This window comes from Bombina bombina, chromosome 11 (genome assembly GCF_027579735.1).
Source record: "Bombina bombina isolate aBomBom1 chromosome 11, aBomBom1.pri, whole genome shotgun sequence".
Lineage (NCBI taxonomy): Eukaryota > Metazoa > Chordata > Amphibia > Anura > Bombinatoridae > Bombina > Bombina bombina.
Genome location: NC_069509.1, coordinates 79,257,843 through 79,278,714, shown reverse-complemented (window position 1 = coordinate 79,278,714; position 20,872 = coordinate 79,257,843). Strand labels below are relative to the sequence as shown.

Genomic DNA, 20,872 nt, shown 5'->3' with positions numbered 1-20,872 from the left:
CATGTTTAACTAGGATGTTTATTAACTTAATTTGCAGTTCAGGGAGACACGACCGATTAAATTAAACAATTATAAATAGCTTTATAGTTTTTTTTTAGATTATTTACAGCCTTGTTTCTCAACCTATAGTACAGCACCCCTGTGGGTACCTAAAGCATTGACAAGCAAAATTCAATCACTTTCCCTTTCATTATTTTTTGCCCTGGTGCAGCAAATGTCAACATTCAATGTATCACATGAATCAGTGTTTCTCAATTCTACCCTCAAGCACTTCCAACAGGCTGCATTGTATTTCCTTGCCTGGGCTGGTCAGCTGCTCACTCACAGTGACTGCCTCATCTATACACAGGTACCATCCCTACCAACATTTATGGCTAGGTATTAGGGACTCAGGGGGTTGAAGGGGGACTGTCACCTTTTTATGGGCTGGGCCATTTTAGGAGGAGCAAGGTCACTGTGGATAGTGAGCAGGGTTATGGGCGTATCTGGGAGGTTTGTGGGTGTGTCTAAGTGGTTTGTGGGCATGACTGGCTAGTCAATGGGCAGGGCTAAGGGAAATCCTGCAAATAGGGACATACGGCTGCCTCAGATGGACAGTAGCACAGAGTTCTGAATTAGGGACTGTACCTCTCAAATCGGGACAGTTTGGAGGAAGGCTGGGCCCAGACTGGAAAATCAAACCAGCCTTGGAGCCCAGCCACCCTACTCTCAGCACAACCCACCCCCGGCCCTTTAGCGTGCCTGCCAAGTGTTCTAAGGGGCCACTGATCTGCTTCCCCCAGGCCTCCACACCTGCAGCCCTGCTGCCAGGAGCAGAGCAGCCTTGAGTAGATGTGCTTTGCGTGAGCACAAGGCTTGCTCCATGGCCTCCCTCTGCACACTCTGCCAATTGATGTGGATCCACAGCACCGGAGGCCCACTGACCCACCAGGAAATCTCCCGGTATCTTTGTGGGCCACTGACAATATCTAGCTATGCTTCACATGCACGTGCAGAGAAAAATGTTAACACAGAAACAGTGATAGCTTTTACAAGAAGCATTTTTTTGCCATTACATTTATATTGCAAATATGTTTTTATTCAAATATGAAATTCATCTATGTGCATTTCCATTTTGACCGGAATGTCCCTTTAAATAACATTAACGGGAAGAGAAATAATCTTGGTAACCTTTTACAAAATTGCTTGTGGTAATATAAAATAAAATCCTTAAAGGATCCATCATCTTCAATCTTCATCCGGAGTGAAGGCGGCATGGAGCGGAGGTGCGTAGCTGTGTTCCAGATGCCTGGATCCTCTGCGGCGGTCCTCTGCGGCATTGCTCGGCGGCATGGAGGCTCCTCTTCATCCGATGTCTGTCGTAAACTGAAGATTGAATGCAAGTACTGCAATCAATTTGGGGTACCTTGCATTCCTATTGGCTGAAATTTTGAAATCAGCCAATAGGATTAGAGCTACTGAAATCATATTGGCTGTTCAAATCATCCTATTGGCTGATTTCAAAATTTTCAGCCAATAGGAATGCAGGGTAACCCAATAAATATGGGGTACCTTGCATTCAATCTTCAGTGTGTGGCGGACGATCGCATGAAGAGGAGCCTCCACGCCACCGAGGATCGCCACATCTGGGAACACCGCTTCGCACCTCCGCTCCGGGCCGCCTTCGCTGTGGATGAAGATAGAAGATGATGGACCCACCTAGAAGAAGACCTCCGCCGGACTTCAGGAACCGTGAATACCTATTTTGGGCTTTAGTGTTAGGCTTTTCTTTTTATTTATTTTTTTAGATTAGGGTTCTTTGGGCAATTGAAAAAGAGCTGAATGCCCTTTTAAGGGCAGTGAAAAAGAGCTGAATGCCCATACAAATGCCCCTTTAGGGGCAATGGGTAGTTTAGGTTTTTTAGTGTTAGTTTATTTTTTATTTTGGGGGGTTTGGTGGGGGGGTTTACTGTCAGAGGGGGGGTTTGGGGGAGTTAATATGTAAATTAGGTTTAATGCGTTGATGGTGGTTTAGAGGTTAATAAATTATTTAATTTGCAATGTGGGGGTTAATTAATGTATTAGGTCGTTTGCGATGTTGGGGTTGGCAGATTTAGGGGTTAATAATTTTATTATGTAGTTGTTTTTTGTTTTTTTTTCTTAATACTTTGTACGGGCGGTTATTTTTTTTGTTTAATACTTATTGCAAGCAGGTTTTTTTATACTTATTGCGTGCGGTTAGTTTTTTATTTTGTTAATACTTATTGCGGGCGGTTAGATTTTTTTTTTTAATGCTTATTGCGTGCAGTTAGGTTTTTATTTTGTTAATACTTATTGCGGCCGGTTAGTTTTTTTTTTTTTTGTGTAATGCTCCGTTTGCCTTCGCTGCATACCGGTGGATTCCGAAATCTGCAGCGGATTCTTTCACCACCCTGCCATTTTCAGAATCCACTGGGATGCAGCTTCGCTGCACCCAGGTGAATTCTTTTGGCTGCACGCGCAGCCAACAATTTTTTGGCTGCCTCACGCAGCCAACATTTCTTTGAGGATGCGTGCGCAACTGGCGACCCTGACGGACGCGTTAATTGGCAATGTGTTCTATATTGGTTTTAAATCCCTCAACGTGATAGCATATAAAATCCTTCCAGATCCTACCAAGAAAATCCCCCCTTTTTCCTCCTAATTTATAATCGTAGGCGGCTATAATTGCAGAGTTTGTTAAAAGAATTTTTACTTGTGAAATTGATGGGATTTTATTATTAATCCAATTTACAAAAATTAATTTCCTAAGAATTATGATCACTAATTGAACGAATTTACCTTTCTGTTCCCATGAATCATTACTAACCAAAAGAAGAACAGCTTCCTTGGTCAAACAAATCTTCCTTTTTGTTATTAGAGATAGAAGATGACTCGTTTTGGACCAGAATTGTTTTAGCTTTGTACAATCCCATAATAGATGCCCTAAATCTGGGTTTGCATATAGGCATTTATGGCATATATTTCTAACTTCCTTTTTCCATTTAGCAACCCTTCATGGTGTAATATAATCCCTATGGAGTAGTCTAAATTGAGTTTCTTTTAAGTATGTAGAGGTACATATTGTTTGAGTTTTATTAAGGCTTTGGAAAAGAGATTTATCCAAATCGGGGATGTCTAATAGATTTATCCATTTATTCCTTAATTCTTTTAATAGTCTTTCCTCATCTACTGTTCTAATGATTTTATAAATTGAGGATAAAGACCACTTTTCAGAATTGATGGCTTCTAATAATCGATGTTTATGCCATATCTGTGGGAAATTCCTAGCCAATTTTGAAACATAATGTTTTGCTTGAAGAAAGTAGAATTTATGGTTGGATTGGACTTCTAGAAAGATTTTCTGAAATTCTCTAAAAGAATACAATTTTCCAGAGTTAGTATCATAGAAGTCTTTGATAGGCAAAAGTTTACCTGAGGACCATTTACTAAATATATTAGACATATTCCCTAACAGGAAATACTTATTACCCTGTATTAAGATCCACTTAGAAATATTTGATTTATTCCCTAACCATTTCATAGAGCTCCTCCAAGCCTTTAAGATATTCCTATATAAAGGATGTGAGGAAATGTTTTTACTTAGATCTCTATTAGAGTCATGAATAATAAAATTTAAAGAGTGTGGTTCCTTAGTTGAGTACCTAAAAGTTTGCAGCAGCCAGTCAATTGTTAAATTTGTTTTATAACCAGACACATGACTATAATCTTCCAAAAGTATAAAAAACAATTTTAACATACTTTGTACGTTCTGATACAAAAATAAGACGATCATCAGCAAATAGAGATATTTTGATTGAAACTTTGCCCACCAAGATTCCTGGAAGAATATCTCTTAATTTAATTGCTAAGGGCTCCAAGACAAGATCAAATAAAAGAGGGTAAAGGGGGCAATCCTGCCGTGTTTCCCTAGTTAATGAAAAGGAATTTGAAATATAATTATTAATCAACAAGGATGCCTTTATATCCGAATAAATATTTTCAACCAAACTCATAAAGCTTCCCTCAAATCTAAATTTTTCCAGAATCCCAAACATTAAAGGCCATTCCACCCTGTCGAAGGCCTTCTCTGCATCCAAGGATAGCAGGAAAGCCTCAGACAGGGAGGAGCATCCTCCATTGTATTGACAAATTGTATGTAAGATTTTCCTCACATTCACTTCTGCACTTCCATTTCTAACAGGAGTTGAAAAGCTCACAATTTCAGAATGGAATTACAGGAAAGGGGGACAAAATAAATAAACAAAGTATATTACAGATTTTTTTATATATATATATGATTTATCATTTTATATTATTATCTCAAAGTGTATAATGTCCCTTTATTAGCTGGGGGGTGAAATATTTAGCACGGAGGCAGCTGGAGGTTGATTTAAACCGAGAAATACTACCAAATAAGGTGTCGTTTCAATAATTCACCAAGTTTAAGGATTTTATTTTAAAATATGACATCCAATTGAATCAATTTTACCATCCCTTTTAATTACTGAATAGTTACACTTAAGTATACACAATTCCATGCATCTAACTTCATCATTGCTCAACTGAAATCTATAATAAAGTAAATAAACTTGCTGTGTGTGTTGTATGAGAGTGTGTGTTGTATGAGTGTGTATGTGGGGTGTGTGTATGTGGTATGTGTGTGTGTATGTGGTGTGCGTGTGTTGTATGAGTGTGTATGTGGGTTGTGTGTGTGTTGTATGAGAGTGTATGTGAGGTGTGTGTGTTGTATGAGAGTGTATGTGTGTGTTGTATGAGAGGGTGTGTGTGTGTTGTATGAGAGGGTGTGTGTGTTGTATGAGAGGGTGTGTGGTGTGTGTGTGTTGTATGAGAGGGTGTGTGTGTGTTGTTGTATGAGAGGGTGTGTGGTGCGTGTGTTGTATGAGACGGTGTGTGTGTTGCATGAGAGAGTGTGTGTGTTGTATAACCTTTTATAACACTTTCAAGTTTGACTACAATCAGTTCACATTTTAGTCACTTTGTTAAAAATTACAGCTCTATTTTGTAAATTACTTAAGAAATTTTCAAACCAAGAATAAAAATATGGTCACAAAGGTGTGTGATATGATGTTACTGGATCTTGGGAAAATAAGTTTAAAGAACCCTGTTCTATCCAAATCACAAAAGTATGATTTTGACTTTACTGTCCCTTTAAGCAGAGCCCCTCATTTGATAAATGAATGGAAATAACTGTATTGTATGGAAATAATTGTATTGTACGTCAGACTATTAGTTGGAGCCAAACCACATTTTTGTGCTTTAATAAAAGAACCATTTATTATTGCTTCTTGCACTATAGAAATGTAAATGGGAATTACATTCACTCACTACTATTTTTATTGTCATCGGAATCGATTATCTTTAAATTGTGAACAGTTGCTATAAATAATACATTTGCTGGCATCTTTTCCCCCCCTAAATTTAGGATCAATATGAGCCGATCATAGCTGTAATAACTTGTTACTTACCAACCATTTCAACTAGAATGCATTGACGTCATGTCATTTAAGTGTACGTGCTGTTTTTATCCATTGTCTGCTATTTTTAGCCCATTAATAAAAATGTAGCTAAAGCACGTCTAATGTGTACATTCAACCTTAAAGTGAAAGTAAATCCTAGCGGTTTACAAACGCTAGGATTGACTATTGAAACAAATAAAGGGGACTTTCATTAATGAAGTATAAGATACTTCATGTAGAAAGCTCCTTTATTTGTTTCAATCGATCGCCGTTCTTAGCTGCTACAGTAGCCGACGGCTAAAAAATTTTTTTTGCTAATAGGTGACGTTTTCACCTCTTAGCCAATAGCCTTGCAGTAAATCCGGCTACAATGTAAAATCCCTTCATCTGTTTTTTTTTTTCTAACACCCGATATCTCGTATCTTTGAGCCTTTATAACTGTGTGTGCAATATTTGTTTTAAAATCATTTTGAATAGACAGTATTAATATGAGTGTAACTGTACTTTGTAATGTATTTTTGAAGTGTTTGGTGTAACTTTTATATTGCACAAAACCATTAACTACACCTCTTCGAGCGCGGTAGGATATTTGCGTAAAAGGCGAATGCGCACACACAATCGCAATTTTTCAAGACTAGTAATACCTGCGCAATGGAAATTGATTGCAAATTGACCATATCGCGTGAGGAAAAATCATAACACGCGACTTGTAATCTTGCCCGTAGAGTGCTAAAGACACCTGCTCAGCCAAAAGAATACCAAAAAAAAACATAAAAAGCAAATTTGATAATACAATTCATTTGGAAAGTTATTTAAAATTGTGTTCTTTAGCAATCATAGGGCTGAACCTAAAATGGGCTGGCTGCTAAGATTTACATTCATGCTTTTAAAATAAAGATAGCAAGAGAACGAAGAAAATTTGATAATAGGAGTAAATTAGAAAGTTGCTTAAAATGTCATGCTCTATCTGAATCATGAAAGAAAAAAATTTGGGTTCAGTGTCCCTTACATATCTCTATACATATAAATCCATGTTTCTCTATGTATGTGTATGTAAATCAATGTAAAATCCCTTCATCTGTTTTTTTTTTTCCTAACACCCTATGGGGCCTATCTATCAAGCGAATGGAGCTTGATGCCCCGTGTTTCTGGCGAGCCTGCAGTTATGAAGCAGTTATGAAGCAGCGGTCACAAAGACCTGCTGCTCCATAACCTGTCCGGAAATCAACCCGATCGAGTACGATCGGGTTGATTGACACCCCCCTGCTGGCGGCCCATTGGCCGCGAGTCTGCAGGGGGCGGTGTTGCACCAGCAACTCTTGTGAGCTGCTGGTGCAATGCTGAATACGGCGAGCGTATTACTCGCCGTATTCAGCGAGGTCTGGCGGACCTGATCCGCACTGTCGGATCATGTCCGCTCGACTTTCTTAAATAGGGGCCTTAATCTCGTATCTTTGAGCCCTTAGAACGAAGAAAAATTGATAAAAGGAGCAAACTAGAAAGTTGATTCAAATTTCATGCTCTATCTGAATCATGAAACAAAAAATTGGCTTCAGTGTCCCTTTAAAGTTTAATTTTGACTTTACTTCCTCTTTAACCAACACTACATCTAACCAGAGTTTTCTAATTTACTATTATCAAATTTGCTTCAGTCTCATAGTATTCTGTGCTGAAGAGATACCTAGGTTGGCATCTGGAGCACTACCTGGCAGGAAATAATGCTGCCCTCTAGTGCTCTTGCAAAACTGCTGCTATATAGTGCTCCAAACACGTGCACGCTCCTGAGCTTAAGTCCCGGCTTTTTAACAAAAGATACCAAGAGAACGAAGCAAATTACATAATAGAAGTAAATGAGAGAGTTGTTAAAAACTGCATGTTCTATCTAATTCATGAAAGAAACGTTTTGGGTTTACTGTCCTTTTAATATAATTCCTGAGATTTGCAAACTGGTTTATAGCCCACACTGCTATATATGGTCGTGTTATTATTTTAGGTCAATTATTTGCTTTATCAAAAAATACAAATCTGTTGTTTTTCTTGCAGGTGATTATTTTGGAATTTTGATGGAAAAGAAAGTGACCGGCTTCCCTTTCAACGTAATGGAAAACCCTATGTACTGGGGTAGCACAGCCAATTACCTGGGATGGGCCCTCTTGTAAGTACAACTCTGTGCCGATAGTATTTGTTAGATGCAAGCATCCATTCTTCTGTGTGACGGAAAGAATCTTTTTGATAGTGCTTTTAAATCTTTTGCTTAAAGGCACATACTTTTTATTGTTTAAAAAGATAGATAATCCCTTTATTACCCATTTCCCAGTTTTGCATAATCAGCACGGTTATATTTATATACTTTTTACCTCTGTGGTTACCTTGTATCTAAGCCTCTGAACACTACCCCCTTAACTCAGTTCTTTTGACAGACTTGCATTTTAGCTGACTCAGTGCTGACTCATAAATAACTCTACGGGAGTGAGCCCAATGTTATCTCGATATAGTGCTAATTGTAAATAACTGTCAAAATACACTGAGATAAACGGCGGCCTTCAATGGCTTAGAAATTAGCATATGAGCCTACCTAGGTTTAGCTTTCAACAAAGAATACAAAGAGAACAAAGCAAACTTGATGATAAAAGGAAATTGGAAAGTTGGTTAAAATTGCATGCCCCATCTGAATCATGAAAGTTTAATTTTGACTAGACTGTCCATTTAAGGGGCATTTTAAAGGGTTATTGTAAGGCAGAGTAAGGCTTGGAAAGTCAACTGCAGACTTGTCTTATTATAGAATGAATGTATCACTAACAATCAGAACTAACACAACAGTTAGCCCAGAATTGCTGCAGTGAAAATAATTAGTTTGGTAAGGTATCACAGCTTATTGGTGTGTTGGGTTAATAAACTATGCGCTGTGGGGGTAAAAGCTAGGGAGTCTCGAAGAAGTAATCTCACAAACTTCAAAGTGGGGGTAAAATCTGGATTGGATGAGACTCTTAAGCGCTTGTGCTTAATTACCCAATAAGGAAAGATAGTCTTACTATGTAGTTGGATTCAATGAGATCTATTTATTTTTAGAATTATAAATACATACAATAAAATTTAAAACAATAGAAATTGATTCTTAAAACAAATCTAACTGGTTGGCCAACCATACAGTGTGAATAAAATGATATAATATGTTTTCCAATCCCTGTTACTTAGTGTGTTATACAAACATATCTGTATATTTGAATTTTTGAATTTTGGTTTAATTGCAGATATTTTTTATGGATTTGATATAGTGGACTTGTGAAGAAGTATGGTATCCACAAAGAATATTCGCAATATTAATTCTTAATTACCATATTTACCATATTCGTTTGTTTAAAGCTGAACATACATAATTAAAATAGCGTCAATGGTATCAACAATATAATTAAAATAGCGTCAATGGTATCAACAATAGTAACAAATAATAAAAGTGAAACAAAAATAAAGTGATACAGTAAAAATCGTATAAGTTATGAAAGATAAAGTCTTTCTGCCGTGATCGTTAGAGTAATTGTTAATTGCTTTTTGTTAAAAGCGCTGTTGTTAAGTCCTCCGTGGGGATAGTATGTGCGGGCGTGCTGCAACACGTTTTTATCTAATTGCTATATATATTGCGATTATAAGTCACTGTTAAGTAGTTTTGGTTATCTGTCCTTCACATTAACTTCCTTAGTTGGTGTAGGTATAATAAATCTTACCCGTTGTTTCTTTTGGGATACTTTGTTTCTGGTCTAGTTTCTTTTTGTACCCAATTCAATCTTTACTGTGATGAATGTGGATCGGAAGCCGGGATAGCCGCTGCCGGTGTTGTAGTGGTTTCAGTATGTCGAGTTGGTTTGTCTCTGCGATTACACACACTTGAAGAAGTAGATGCTGGGGTATTGTGGTAGTGTGCTTTAACCGTTAATCCTTTTGTCAGATGGCTGGGCTTTTTGCCTGGTTCAGGTTTTCAAAACCTCTTGAATTGTTGCGAATGTGTTCTGTTTAGATCCGTACTCTATTTGTTTCAGAGTATCCGATCTGCAGGTGTCCACAGGTTTCTTTAGGCCCAATTATTAGGTAAGGTATTTCAGTTGTTCTTGGCGGTCCTTTGAAAGGAGGACTAGGTGCTTTGAAGGTTGTTCTTGAACGCTTCAGAATATCTTTCAAGCGTATTTGTTGGTCCGTGGTTTGATGTAGTCTTGGCGGTCCACTTCGAAAGTGGACTATGAAAATGTTTATGCTTGATAAAGGCTGTATTAATCAGCTGAAACGCGTTGCCTACTCCTTGCTACACTGAACATTTTCATAGTCCACTTTCGAAGTGGACCGCCAAGACTACATCAAACCACGGACCAACAAATACGCTTGAAAGATATTCTGAAGCGTTCAAGAACAACCTTCAAAGCACCTAGTCCTCCTTTCAAAGGACCGCCAAGAACAACTGAAATACCTTACCTAATAATTGGGCCTAAAGAAACCTGTGGACACCTGCAGATCGGATACTCTGAAACAAATAGAGTACGGATCTAAACAGAACACATTCGCAACAATTCAAGAGGTTTTGAAAACCTGAACCAGGCAAAAAGCCCAGCCATCTGACAAAAGGATTAACGGTTAAAGCACACTACCACAATACCCCAGCATCTACTTCTTCAAGTGTGTGTAATCGCAGAGACAAACCAACTCGACATACTGAAACCACTACAACACCGGCAGCGGCTATCCCGGCTTCCGATCCACATTCATCACAGTAAAGATTGAATTGGGTACAAAAAGAAACTAGACCAGAAACAAAGTATCCCAAAAGAAACAACGGGTAAGATTTATTATACCTACACCAACTAAGGAAGTTAATGTGAAGGACAGATAACCAAAACTACTTAACAGTGACTTATAATCGCAATATATATAGCAATTAGATAAAAACGTGTTGCAGCACGCCCGCACATACTATCCCCACGGAGGACTTAACAACAGCGCTTTTAACAAAAAGCAATTAACAATTACTCTAACGATCACGGCAGAAAGACTTTATCTTTCATAACTTATACGATTTTTACTGTATCACTTTATTTTTGTTTCACTTTTATTATTTGTTACTATTGTTGATACCATTGACGCTATTTTAATTATATTGTTGATACCATTGACGCTATTTTAATTATGTATGTTCAGCTTTAAACAAACGAATATGGTAAATATGGTAATTAAGAATTAATATTGCGAATATTCTTTGTGGATACCATACTTCTTCACAAGTCCACTATATCAAATCCATAAAAAATATCTGCAATTAAACCAAAATTCAAAAATTCAAATATACAGATATGTTTGTATAACACACTAAGTAACAGGGATTGGAAAACATATTATATCATTTTATTCACACTGTATGGTTGGCCAACCAGTTAGATTTGTTTTAAGAATCAATTTCTATTGTTTTAAATTTTATTGTATGTATTTATAATTCTAAAAATAAATAGATCTCATTGAATCCAACTACATAGTAAGACTATCTTTCCTTATTGGGTAATTAAGCACAAGCGCTTAAGAGTCTCATCCAATCCAGAAGGTATCACAGCTGCTGACAGTAAGGAAATAAAGTAGCAACTATAGAACAAGTATAAAGTAAAGTCCTGAGTTAAGTTGGAACTTAACTCCAGAATTCTGACACAGTGCGGTACTGAGATAACTGAGTTGAACTAGGTAATGACAACTAAGCAGGGCAAATAGGGGAGCGTAGCAAGGAAACCCCTATAGGAATGTTGAAAGCTGAGTTGTGGCTCTATGGGGAGAGATCCGCTGTGGATTGCAACTGAGGAGCAGCGTGTAAACAGCTGAGGAGGTGATTCCTTTGTGCTGATGATGTCAGCAGAGGTAGAGCTTCTAGTTGCTGTAGCTCCGGTTATGCCCAGGGGCGTGTTGTAGCTCCGTGTCAGAATCGGATTAACTTGGCTGGGTATGATTCCGGTGAGAATACAGATCACGTCAGAAGCTATAACCCTGTAGTTGGAGTGGCTCCGGTTATGCCCAGGGGCGTGTTGTAGCTCTGTGTCAGAATCGGATTAACTTGGCCGGGTATGATTCCGGTGAGAATACAGATCACGTCAGAAGCTATAACCCTGTAGTTGGAGTGGCTCCGGTTATGCCCAGGGGCGTGTTGTAGCTCCGTGTCAGAATCGGATTAACTTGGCTGGGTATGATTCCGGTGAGAATACAGATCACGTCAGAAGCTGTAACCCTGTAGTTGGAGTGGCTCTGGTTATGCCCAGGGGCGTGTTGTAGCTCTGTGTCAGAATCGGATTAACTTGGCCGGGTATGATTCCGGTGAGAATACAGATCACGTCAGAAGCTATAACCCTGTAGTTGGAGTGGCTCCGGTTATGCCCAGGGGCGTGTTGTAGCTCCGTGTCAGAATCGGATTAACTTGGCTGGGTATGATTCCGGTGAGAATACAGATCACGTCAGAAGCTGTAACCCTGTAGTTGGAGTGGCTCCGGTTATGCCCAGGGGCGTGTTGTAGCTCCGTGTCAGAATCGGATTAACTTGGCCGGGTATGATTCCGGTGACAATACAGATCACGTCAGAAGCTGTAACCCTGTAGTTGGAGTGGCTCTGGTTATGCCTGGGGGCGTGTCCAAGTTCCGTGACAGTTACAGGTTACCTCGGCCGGGTAAGATGCAGTGTGAAATGAACGCTTAGAGAGGTAAAAGCGTGTAAAAGGTGAGAGCTGAATCCCAGCTATGAGAGAGCACAAACACAGCAGTAAAACGTAAGATCCGTAATTGATACTTCAGCAGACTGGTTAATGCAGAGAGCAGTTTAAAGCAGGCAGTGTAGAACTTCAATGCGGCAAAGGGAGAAATCCCAAACAAAGTATAAGATTCACAATATAAATTAATCTGGAGAAACACACTTCAGTGGAAACTTCAGCTTGGTAGCTCAATAACTAAGCACCTGTTTAAGGTGTGGCTAAGACTTATATAACCTGGTGCTGCTGAATCTCAGGTCATGTGATTGAAGGTGAGAGTGAAAAGCAGACACGGATTCATTACAGTTATTTAGTTTAGTTTATCAGACCAGAAAAAATGTACTTAAAGGTTCCTTCAAAGGACACAATACTCGTATGCTAAAGTAAAAAAGGAAGATATTTTACCTCAAACATTCTTTAGCTCACCAGAGTAAGCGCTCTGTGAACAGTTATCCTTCAGCTATTGTCCAACTGCAAGTCATGCTTTGCTTTGCTTTGCTGTGATCTCATGAGATGTCATAGTACACTTCCTTAAACTGAATTGGAAAATAACATGACTGTGCCTGCACATGCCAAATGCACACTCCCTTGTAAGTCCTGGGATTAGCATGGGCTGAGAACCTCTTGAAATGTATGTGAATGGTGATCTTGACCAAGAATAGGTATTTTTATTTTCTATGGGATTGTCTTTGTTTTTTTTTGTTATAAATACAAGAGATACAGGTGTATTTACGCCTGTGCCCAGGTGAGCAGAGTTTGGTAGGTGTCACATTTTGAGGGGTGGGTACCGACCCACCCATCAAAATGTGACACCTACCAAACTCTGCTCACTTTTCCTAATTACATTTATAACAAATCAGTCATCTCTAGTTATCTACTGAGGGTTCATGAGATCCCCATGTATCTCTGGCCTAAGGTTGTGACAAATATATGATGAACTTTAAGTTAAAACTGTTGGTGGTAGCAGCATATTTCCCAAATAGTTCAGGTGAGCATTATTTCTGGTTTCATAAGTTGACTTCATAATAGTCTTAAAATTGTACTGCCTCAATAGTTAATTTACATGTAAAGAACAATTGTTTTGGTCATTCATGTGCTGTGTTTTGGTACAACATCCACAATTGATTCTGGGTGCTTTGGCAGTGCGGCAACAAGGCAGTAAGTTAATTGGCGCCCTGCACAAGTAATATGAGCCAGGCTGTGAGAACTAGCAACACTGAACTGTGCAACTAGAAGACAAGCCTTTAGACCATCAAGCTCCGAATGGACCGCTGCTCCATAACTTGTCCGCTGCCTCTGAGGCTGCGGTCTTCAATCCGCCCTATCCTATACGATCGGACTGATTGACACCCCTGCTAGCGGCCGATTGGCCGTGAATCTGCAGGGGGCAGCATTGCACAAGCAGTTCACAAGAACTGGTTGTGCAATGATAAATTCAGTCAGCGTATGCTGTCAACATTTATCGATGTGCAGTGAACATGGTACGCTACATCATATCATGTCCGTCCACACTTTAATAAATCGGCCCCCATGTGTACAATGGTAAGCACGCCACTTACTGTTTTGGATAAGTTGAAGAGGAGTTCAGAAGTCAGATACCAAGATGCAGAAGGAGGATGAAAACCAGATGTCAATTGTAGGAGGAGCCTGGAGATGTCTCAAATGAAACGTAGTGCTGAAGTTTGTAATCAGGAAACAAAGCCAAAAGTCTGTCCCAGAGCTCAGTCCAATCAGAAAAGGTACAAAAACAAAATCAGTGCTGAAGTCTGAGGAGCAAGCCAAAGGTCAGTAACCAGAAGGAAAACAATCCAAGAAGGCAGGTGGGAAACCCCAGGAAAAAGCCAGGAAATTATAAACCAGGATAAATAATACAAAAGAACATCAGGAACAGATTAGATAGGAACCAAGCAACCATAATAAGTGTCTTACATGGATAAAATAGGTTCTCTTATTAGGACATATGCTGATGTTGAATCCCAACCAGTGTTCCCTCTAGGTCACTTGTTTTCAAACCTGTTCTCAGGCCTCCCTAACAGGCCACATTTTGTGGATATTTGAACTAGATCACAGGTGAAACAATCAGCTGATTAGTAAACCTGGTTATTTTACCTGCTCTAACCCAAGGTAATCCAGAAAACCTGGACTGTTGGGGAGGCCTGAGGACAAGTTTGAAAACCTAAAGTTCTAAGGCCATTTCTTCAGCACACCAAAATGACCCTTTTATAGAGCCACATTCCAGCACATGTGGACACAGACCACTAATATCCACAGCATACACTAGACCCCTTCCTGGGGGCACTACAGGAACCATGAGCAGACAGCCGGTAAGTAAGGCCAGAAACCATGAGCAGACAGCTGGTAAGTAAGGCCAGGAACCATGAGCAGACAGCCAGTAAGTAAGGCCAGAAACCATGAGCAGACAGCGGGTAAGTAAGGCCAAGAACCATGAGCAGACAGCCAGTAAGTAAGGCCAGAAACCATGAGCAGACAGCGGGTAAGTAAGGCCAGAAACCATGAGCAGACAGCGGGTAAGTAAGGCCAGGAACCATGAGCAGACAGCCAGTAAGTAAGGCCAGGAACCATGAGCAGACAGCCAATAAGTAAGGCCAGGAACCATGAGCAGACAGCGGGTAAGTAAGGCCAGAAACCATGAGCAGACAGCCAGTAAGTAAGGCCAGGAACCATGAGCAGACAGCCAATAAGTAAGGCCAAGAACCATGAGCAGACAGCCAGTAAGTAAGGCCAGGAACATGAGCAGACAGCGGGTAAGTAAGGCCAGAAACCATGAGCAGACAGCCGGTAAGTAAGGCCAGGAACCATGAGCAGACAGCCAGTAAGTAAGGCCAGGAACATGAGCAGACAGCGGGTAAGTAAGGCCAGAAACCATGAGCAGACAGCCGGTAAGTAAGGCCAGGAACCATGAGCAGACAGCCGGTAAGTAAGGCCAGGAACCATGAGCAGACAGCCGGTAAGTAAGCCAGCAATTTTCTTTACAGTGAGGTATCTACATATCCAGCTGGTTCTTAACCAGTTAACAGTTTCATTCCATATTTCCATCTGTTCACTGCAAGCGCATTTTTTGTGTCCCTGAAAGAGCAAAAACAAACCAATGTGGACAGTGCTTATTTTCTTTTAAAATGTTAAATGCACAGATTATTAATAGAAACATTTCACACATCACATTTTGTACTTACGTTCAATGAAGCTGCTTTTTTCAGTCATGATGCTAATTTACGAACATGCAGATTCTTACTGACGCAGGCCTTATTTTAGCAATGATACGTCACATTTTGTTGAATCATTTTTTATATTTTTCGTTTGAAAAAAAACAAATAGATTTTGGTTTGATTTTTTTTCTCTGTATTTATTTTCACATAATTTCATACAAACATAGGGCTAGATTACAAGTGGACCGCTAATTTACTGCGCATCCGTAAACAGGCAAATGTTCCCTTTTGCGGGTGTGTGATAAATAACCATCCATTACAAGTAACCTTTTAAAATAATAAAAAAATAAAAAATCTGCACTTAGCAGATTTTGGCAGCTAAAGTTGGTGGGAGTGGGGTGTTAGAAAAAACAAACGGCATTGAAAAGTGCCTTTATGTTGTGGTCTGTGGGAACTGTGTGTTCCCTGTAAATATATATGTATATGAATATATAGATATATATATAGTACACATATTAACACACAAATATATATATGTATATATTCATATACATATATATTTATATTTGCTGGCCTTCGCTGCGTTACGTTCTCATGCCGTGTCTTATGAGGTTGCGTCTGCATTGCACCTCACCTCTAATACCAGTGCACATTACCGCACGCTGGTATTACAAAGTGGAACACAAATATCGCTTTAGCGAAAGCGATACTTTGCGCTCCACTTATAATCTGGCCCATAGTAAGTTACATTTTCAGAGCAGTTCGTCTACAATTTCTTTTCTCCGCTAAATGTTACCTAGTTGAACCTTCCATAAACTTTATGAATTCAATATACCGTCACTTAGTTAATGGTACAGATACAGCGTTAAAGCACAGCTGGTGTGTAAGCATCACTAATTAATGAAAGTACATTGTCTTATTATCATTCATATTAGCACATTATTAACAGACGTAATGTATAGCTCCCATTTAGTTACTGTAGCATAGGAATCAGGAACATGGTAACTGGAAGTGCGAAATAAATTTGTACTTTTTACCCAACTCCTAGCACTTAGCCAATTAAAGCAATACATACATATGTAAATATGTTCTTATTTACATAAATAAATCAGGAAGCCTGAATGAACATATATTCATTTTACAAACAGATGGTAGCTACAAACTGATTACAGCAGAATGCAGTTCAAATGGAAAAGCAAAATGTGTCAAATCTGAATTATATGGGATTATGAACAGCCCTATTATACAAAAAATAGTGTCTTTATTCCTATAAATTCATGGCATAAAATCACCCCTTGCAACGTATAATTTAATTTTGGGTTTTGAGACACATAAAGAGTTACTGTCTTATCCTCTACGTACTTGTGTAAATATAGAATAAAACTTTAACTTGGTTTTTCTTTCCTTTTGTCCTGATGTGATCTTAGTTTTGATAGCAGAGGTTGTGTCCGCATGGATGCCACCAGTTGCAATCTATTTCATTAGGGTGCTAAATACTGTAATAGGTTCTTACTGCTGGTTGTGTCTATTGAAGTAAACAGACCATTATTGACCTCCCGTATTAACAAGTAGCCCTCTAATAATAAGTAACAGATGCATAAGGACACTGACGCATCATGTAAGGAATATTTAGACTGGTTTGATATATGGCCATATGTGCTTGGGAACATTAGAGATACATGGTTGTCACACAGTGTACAGATGACATGTCTAAAATGAAAGAAATTAACAATTTAATTACTGTCTGTACTGTACCACAGGCCACCTAGCATCCAAAAAGTACATACCGCCATCTCTTTGAGTCAGATGTAAGCTTTATTTCTTTCATGTAATTGGCAAGAGTCCATGAGCTAGTGACGTATGGGATATACAATCCTACCAGGAGGGGCAAAGTTTCCCAAACCTCAAAATGCCTATAAATACACCCCTCACCACACCCACAATTCAGTTTTACAAACGTTTCCTCCTATGGAGGTGGTGAAGTAAGTTTGTGCTTAGATTTCTGCGTTGACATACGCTTCTCAGCATTTTGAAGCCTGTTTCCTCTCAGAGTACAGTGAATGTCAGAGGGATGTGAAGTGAGTATCACCTATTGAATGCAATGGTTTTCCTCACAGGAGATCTATTTCATAGGTTCTCTGTTATCGGTCGTAGAGATTCATCTCCTACCTCCCTTTTCAGATCGACGATATACTCTCATATACCATTACCTCTACTGATAACTGTTTCAGTACAGGTTTGGCTATCTGCTATATGTGGATGGGTGTCTTTCGGTAAGTATGTTTTTATTACTTAAGACACCCCAGCTATGTTTTGGCACTTTATGCATTTATATAAAGTTCTAAATATATGTATTGTACTTATATTTGCCATGAGTCAGGTTAATGTATTTCCTTGTGCAGACTGTCAGTTTCATATTTGGGGAAAATAAACATATTAGGAAATATTTTTTCTTACCTGGGGTTTAGTCTTTTTTTCAGATTGACTACATTTTTCTTGCAAATTGCAGGCAGTACTAGGCCTGCGGGTGTGCCAAATGCTAGACTTTATTCATTCTTGGCGCGAGAATTTTTTAGCGCGAAAGTACGTCCGTTGACGCAAGTTCGTCATTTCTGGCGTCATAGTTGATGCCGAGTCCATACACAGGGTTACATCGTTAGTGACGCAAGTGTGTCATTTCCGGATGTTATTGGCGCCAAAATTTTTTCAGTTACGTTGTGCATCATACTTGGCTCCAAATTTTTCATTGATTTTTAAACCCCATTGCTATTTGCCTCTTGCCTTTTTCTATGTCAGAGGGCTATGATATTTGCATTTTTTCCCATTCCTGAAACTGTCATGTAAGGAAATTGATAATTTTGCTTTATATGTTGTTTTTTCTTTTACATTTTGCAAGATGTCTCAATCTGATCCTGTCTCAGAAGTATCTGTTGGAACTTTGCTGCCTGACATCGGTTCTACCAAAGCTAAGTGCATTTGTTGTAAGATTGTGGAAATTATATCTCCGAATGTCATTTGTAATAGTTGTCATGATAAACTTTTACATGCAGAGAATGTATCCATCAGTAATAGCACATTGCCAGTTGCAGTTCCTTCAACTTCTAATGTACATGATATACCTATGCATTTTAAAGAATTTGTTACTGATTCTAATCAGAAGGCTTTGTCTGCATTTCCGCCTTCTAATAAACGTAATAGGTCTTTTAAAACTTCTCATAAAATTGATGAAATTTCAAATGACCAACAACATAATGATTTATCCTCCTCTGATGAGGATCTATCTGATTCAGAAGATCCTTCCTCAGATATTGACACTGACAAATCTACTTATTTATTTAAAATAGAGTATATTCGTTCTTTGTTAAAAGAAGTGTTAATTACTTTGGATATTGAGGAAGCCAGTCCTCATGACGTTAAGACTAGTAAACGTTTAAATGCTGTTTTCTCTTGTTAAGCGTATCCAGTTCACGGATAATCCATTACTTATGGGATATTCTCCTTCCCAACAGGAAGTTGCAAGAGGATCACCCACAGCAGAGCTGCTATATAGCTCCTCCCCTAACTGTCATATCCAGTCATTCTCTTGCAAGCCTTAACCAAGATGGAGGTCGTAAGAGGAGTGTGGTGTTTTATACTTAGTTTATTCTTCAATCAAAAGTTTGTTATTTTTAAATGGTGCCGGAGTGTACTGTTTATCTCAGGCAGTATTTAGAAGAAGAATCTGCCTGCGTTTTCTATGATCTTAGCAGAAGTAACTAAGATCCATGGCTGTTCTCACATATTCTGAGGAGTGAGGTAACTTCAGAGAGGGAATGGCGTGCAGGTTTTCCTGCAATAAGGTATGTGCAGTTAATATTTCTCCAACATAGGTGTGTCCGGTCCACGGCGTCATCCTTACTTGTGGGATATTCTCCTCCCCAACAGGAAATGGCAAAGAGCCCAGCAAAGCTGGCCATATAGTCCCTCCTAGGCTCCGCCTACCCCAGTCATTCTCTTTGCCGTTGCACAGGCAACATCTCCACGGAGATGGCTTAGAGTTTTTTGGTGTTTAAATGTAGTTTTTGTTCTTCAATCAAGAGTTTGTTATTTTAAAATAGTGCTGGTATGTACTATTTACTCTGAAACAGAAAAGAGATGAAGATTTCTGTTTGTAAGAGGAAAATGATTTTAGCAACCGTTACTAAAATCGATGGCTGTTTCCACACAGGACTGTTGAGAGGAATTAACTTCAGTTGGGGGAAACAGTGAGCAGACTTTTGCTGCTTGAGGTATGACACATTTCTAACAAGACTCGGTAATGCTGGAAGCTGTCATTTTCCCTATGGGAACCGGTAAGCCATTTTCTTAGTTTAAGTAAAAGAATAAAGGGCTTCATTAGGGCTTAAAAAACTGGTAGACATTTTTCTCGATTACTTTACTAAGTATATTTGGCAGATTATTACTTTTAATAGTTGTTAAATCTTGGGGATTGTTTTAATAAAAACGGCAGGCAGTGTATTGGACACCTTTTTCACTGGGGGCCTTTTCTAGTCATAGACAGAGTCTCATTTTCGCGCCTCTAATGCGCAGTTGTTTTTGGAAAGCATGGCATGCAGATGCATGTGTGAGGAGCTAAGAACCACTGAAAAAGGTTATAGAAGGCATCATTTGGTATCGTATTCCCCTCTGGGCTTGGTTGGGTCTCAGCAAAGCAGATACCTGGGACTGTATAGGGGTTAAATGTAAAAACGGCTCCGGTTCCGTTATTTTAAGGGTTAAAGCTTTCAAATTTGGTGTGCAATACTTTTAAGGCTTTAAGTTACTGTGGTGAAATTTTGGTGAATTTTGAACAATTCCTTCATACTTTTTCACATATTCAGTAATAAAGTGTGTTCAGTTTAAAATTTAAAGGGACAGTAACGGTTTTATTGTAAAACGTTTTTTGTGCTTTGTTGACAAGTTTAAGCCTGTTTAACATGTCTGAACCATCAGATAACGATGTTCTATATGTATGAAAGCCAATGTGTCTCCCCATTTAAATATATGTGATATATTTGTGTCATAATGTCCAAACAAAGTAGGGATAATAATGCCATAGATATGATATTGCCCAAGATGATTCCTCTAATGAGGGGAGTAAGCATGGTACTGCATCATCCCCTTCTGTGTCTACACCAGTTTTGCCCACACAAGAGGCCCCTAGTACATCTAGTGCGCCAATACTTATTACCATACAACAATTAATGGCTGTAATGGATAATTCTATTGCATGCATTTTTTCCAAAATGCCTACTTATCAGAGAAAGCGTGATTGCTCTGTTTTTAACACTGAAGAGCAAAAGGACGCTGATGATATCTGTTCTGACATACCCTCACACCTATCTGAAGGGGCCAGGAGGGAGGTTTTGTCTGAGGGAGAAATTTCAGATTCAGGGAAAATTTCTCAACAAGCAGAACCTGATATTGTAACTTTTAAATTTAAATTACAACAT

At 39.0% G+C, this 20,872-nt stretch overlaps 1 protein-coding gene across 2 annotated transcripts in view; it reads left to right on the top strand.

Moving 5' to 3' along the window:
• PEMT (phosphatidylethanolamine N-methyltransferase) overlaps positions 1-20,872 on the top strand; it is an 852,275-nt gene that overhangs the window by 664,416 nt on the left and 166,987 nt on the right. For both annotated transcript variants that reach the window (XM_053695218.1, XM_053695217.1), the window contains exon 5: positions 7,521-7,632. In XM_053695218.1, the coding sequence (XP_053551193.1) occupies positions 7,521-7,632 (112 nt within the window). The remainder of the gene's footprint in view (positions 1-7,520; positions 7,633-20,872) is intronic.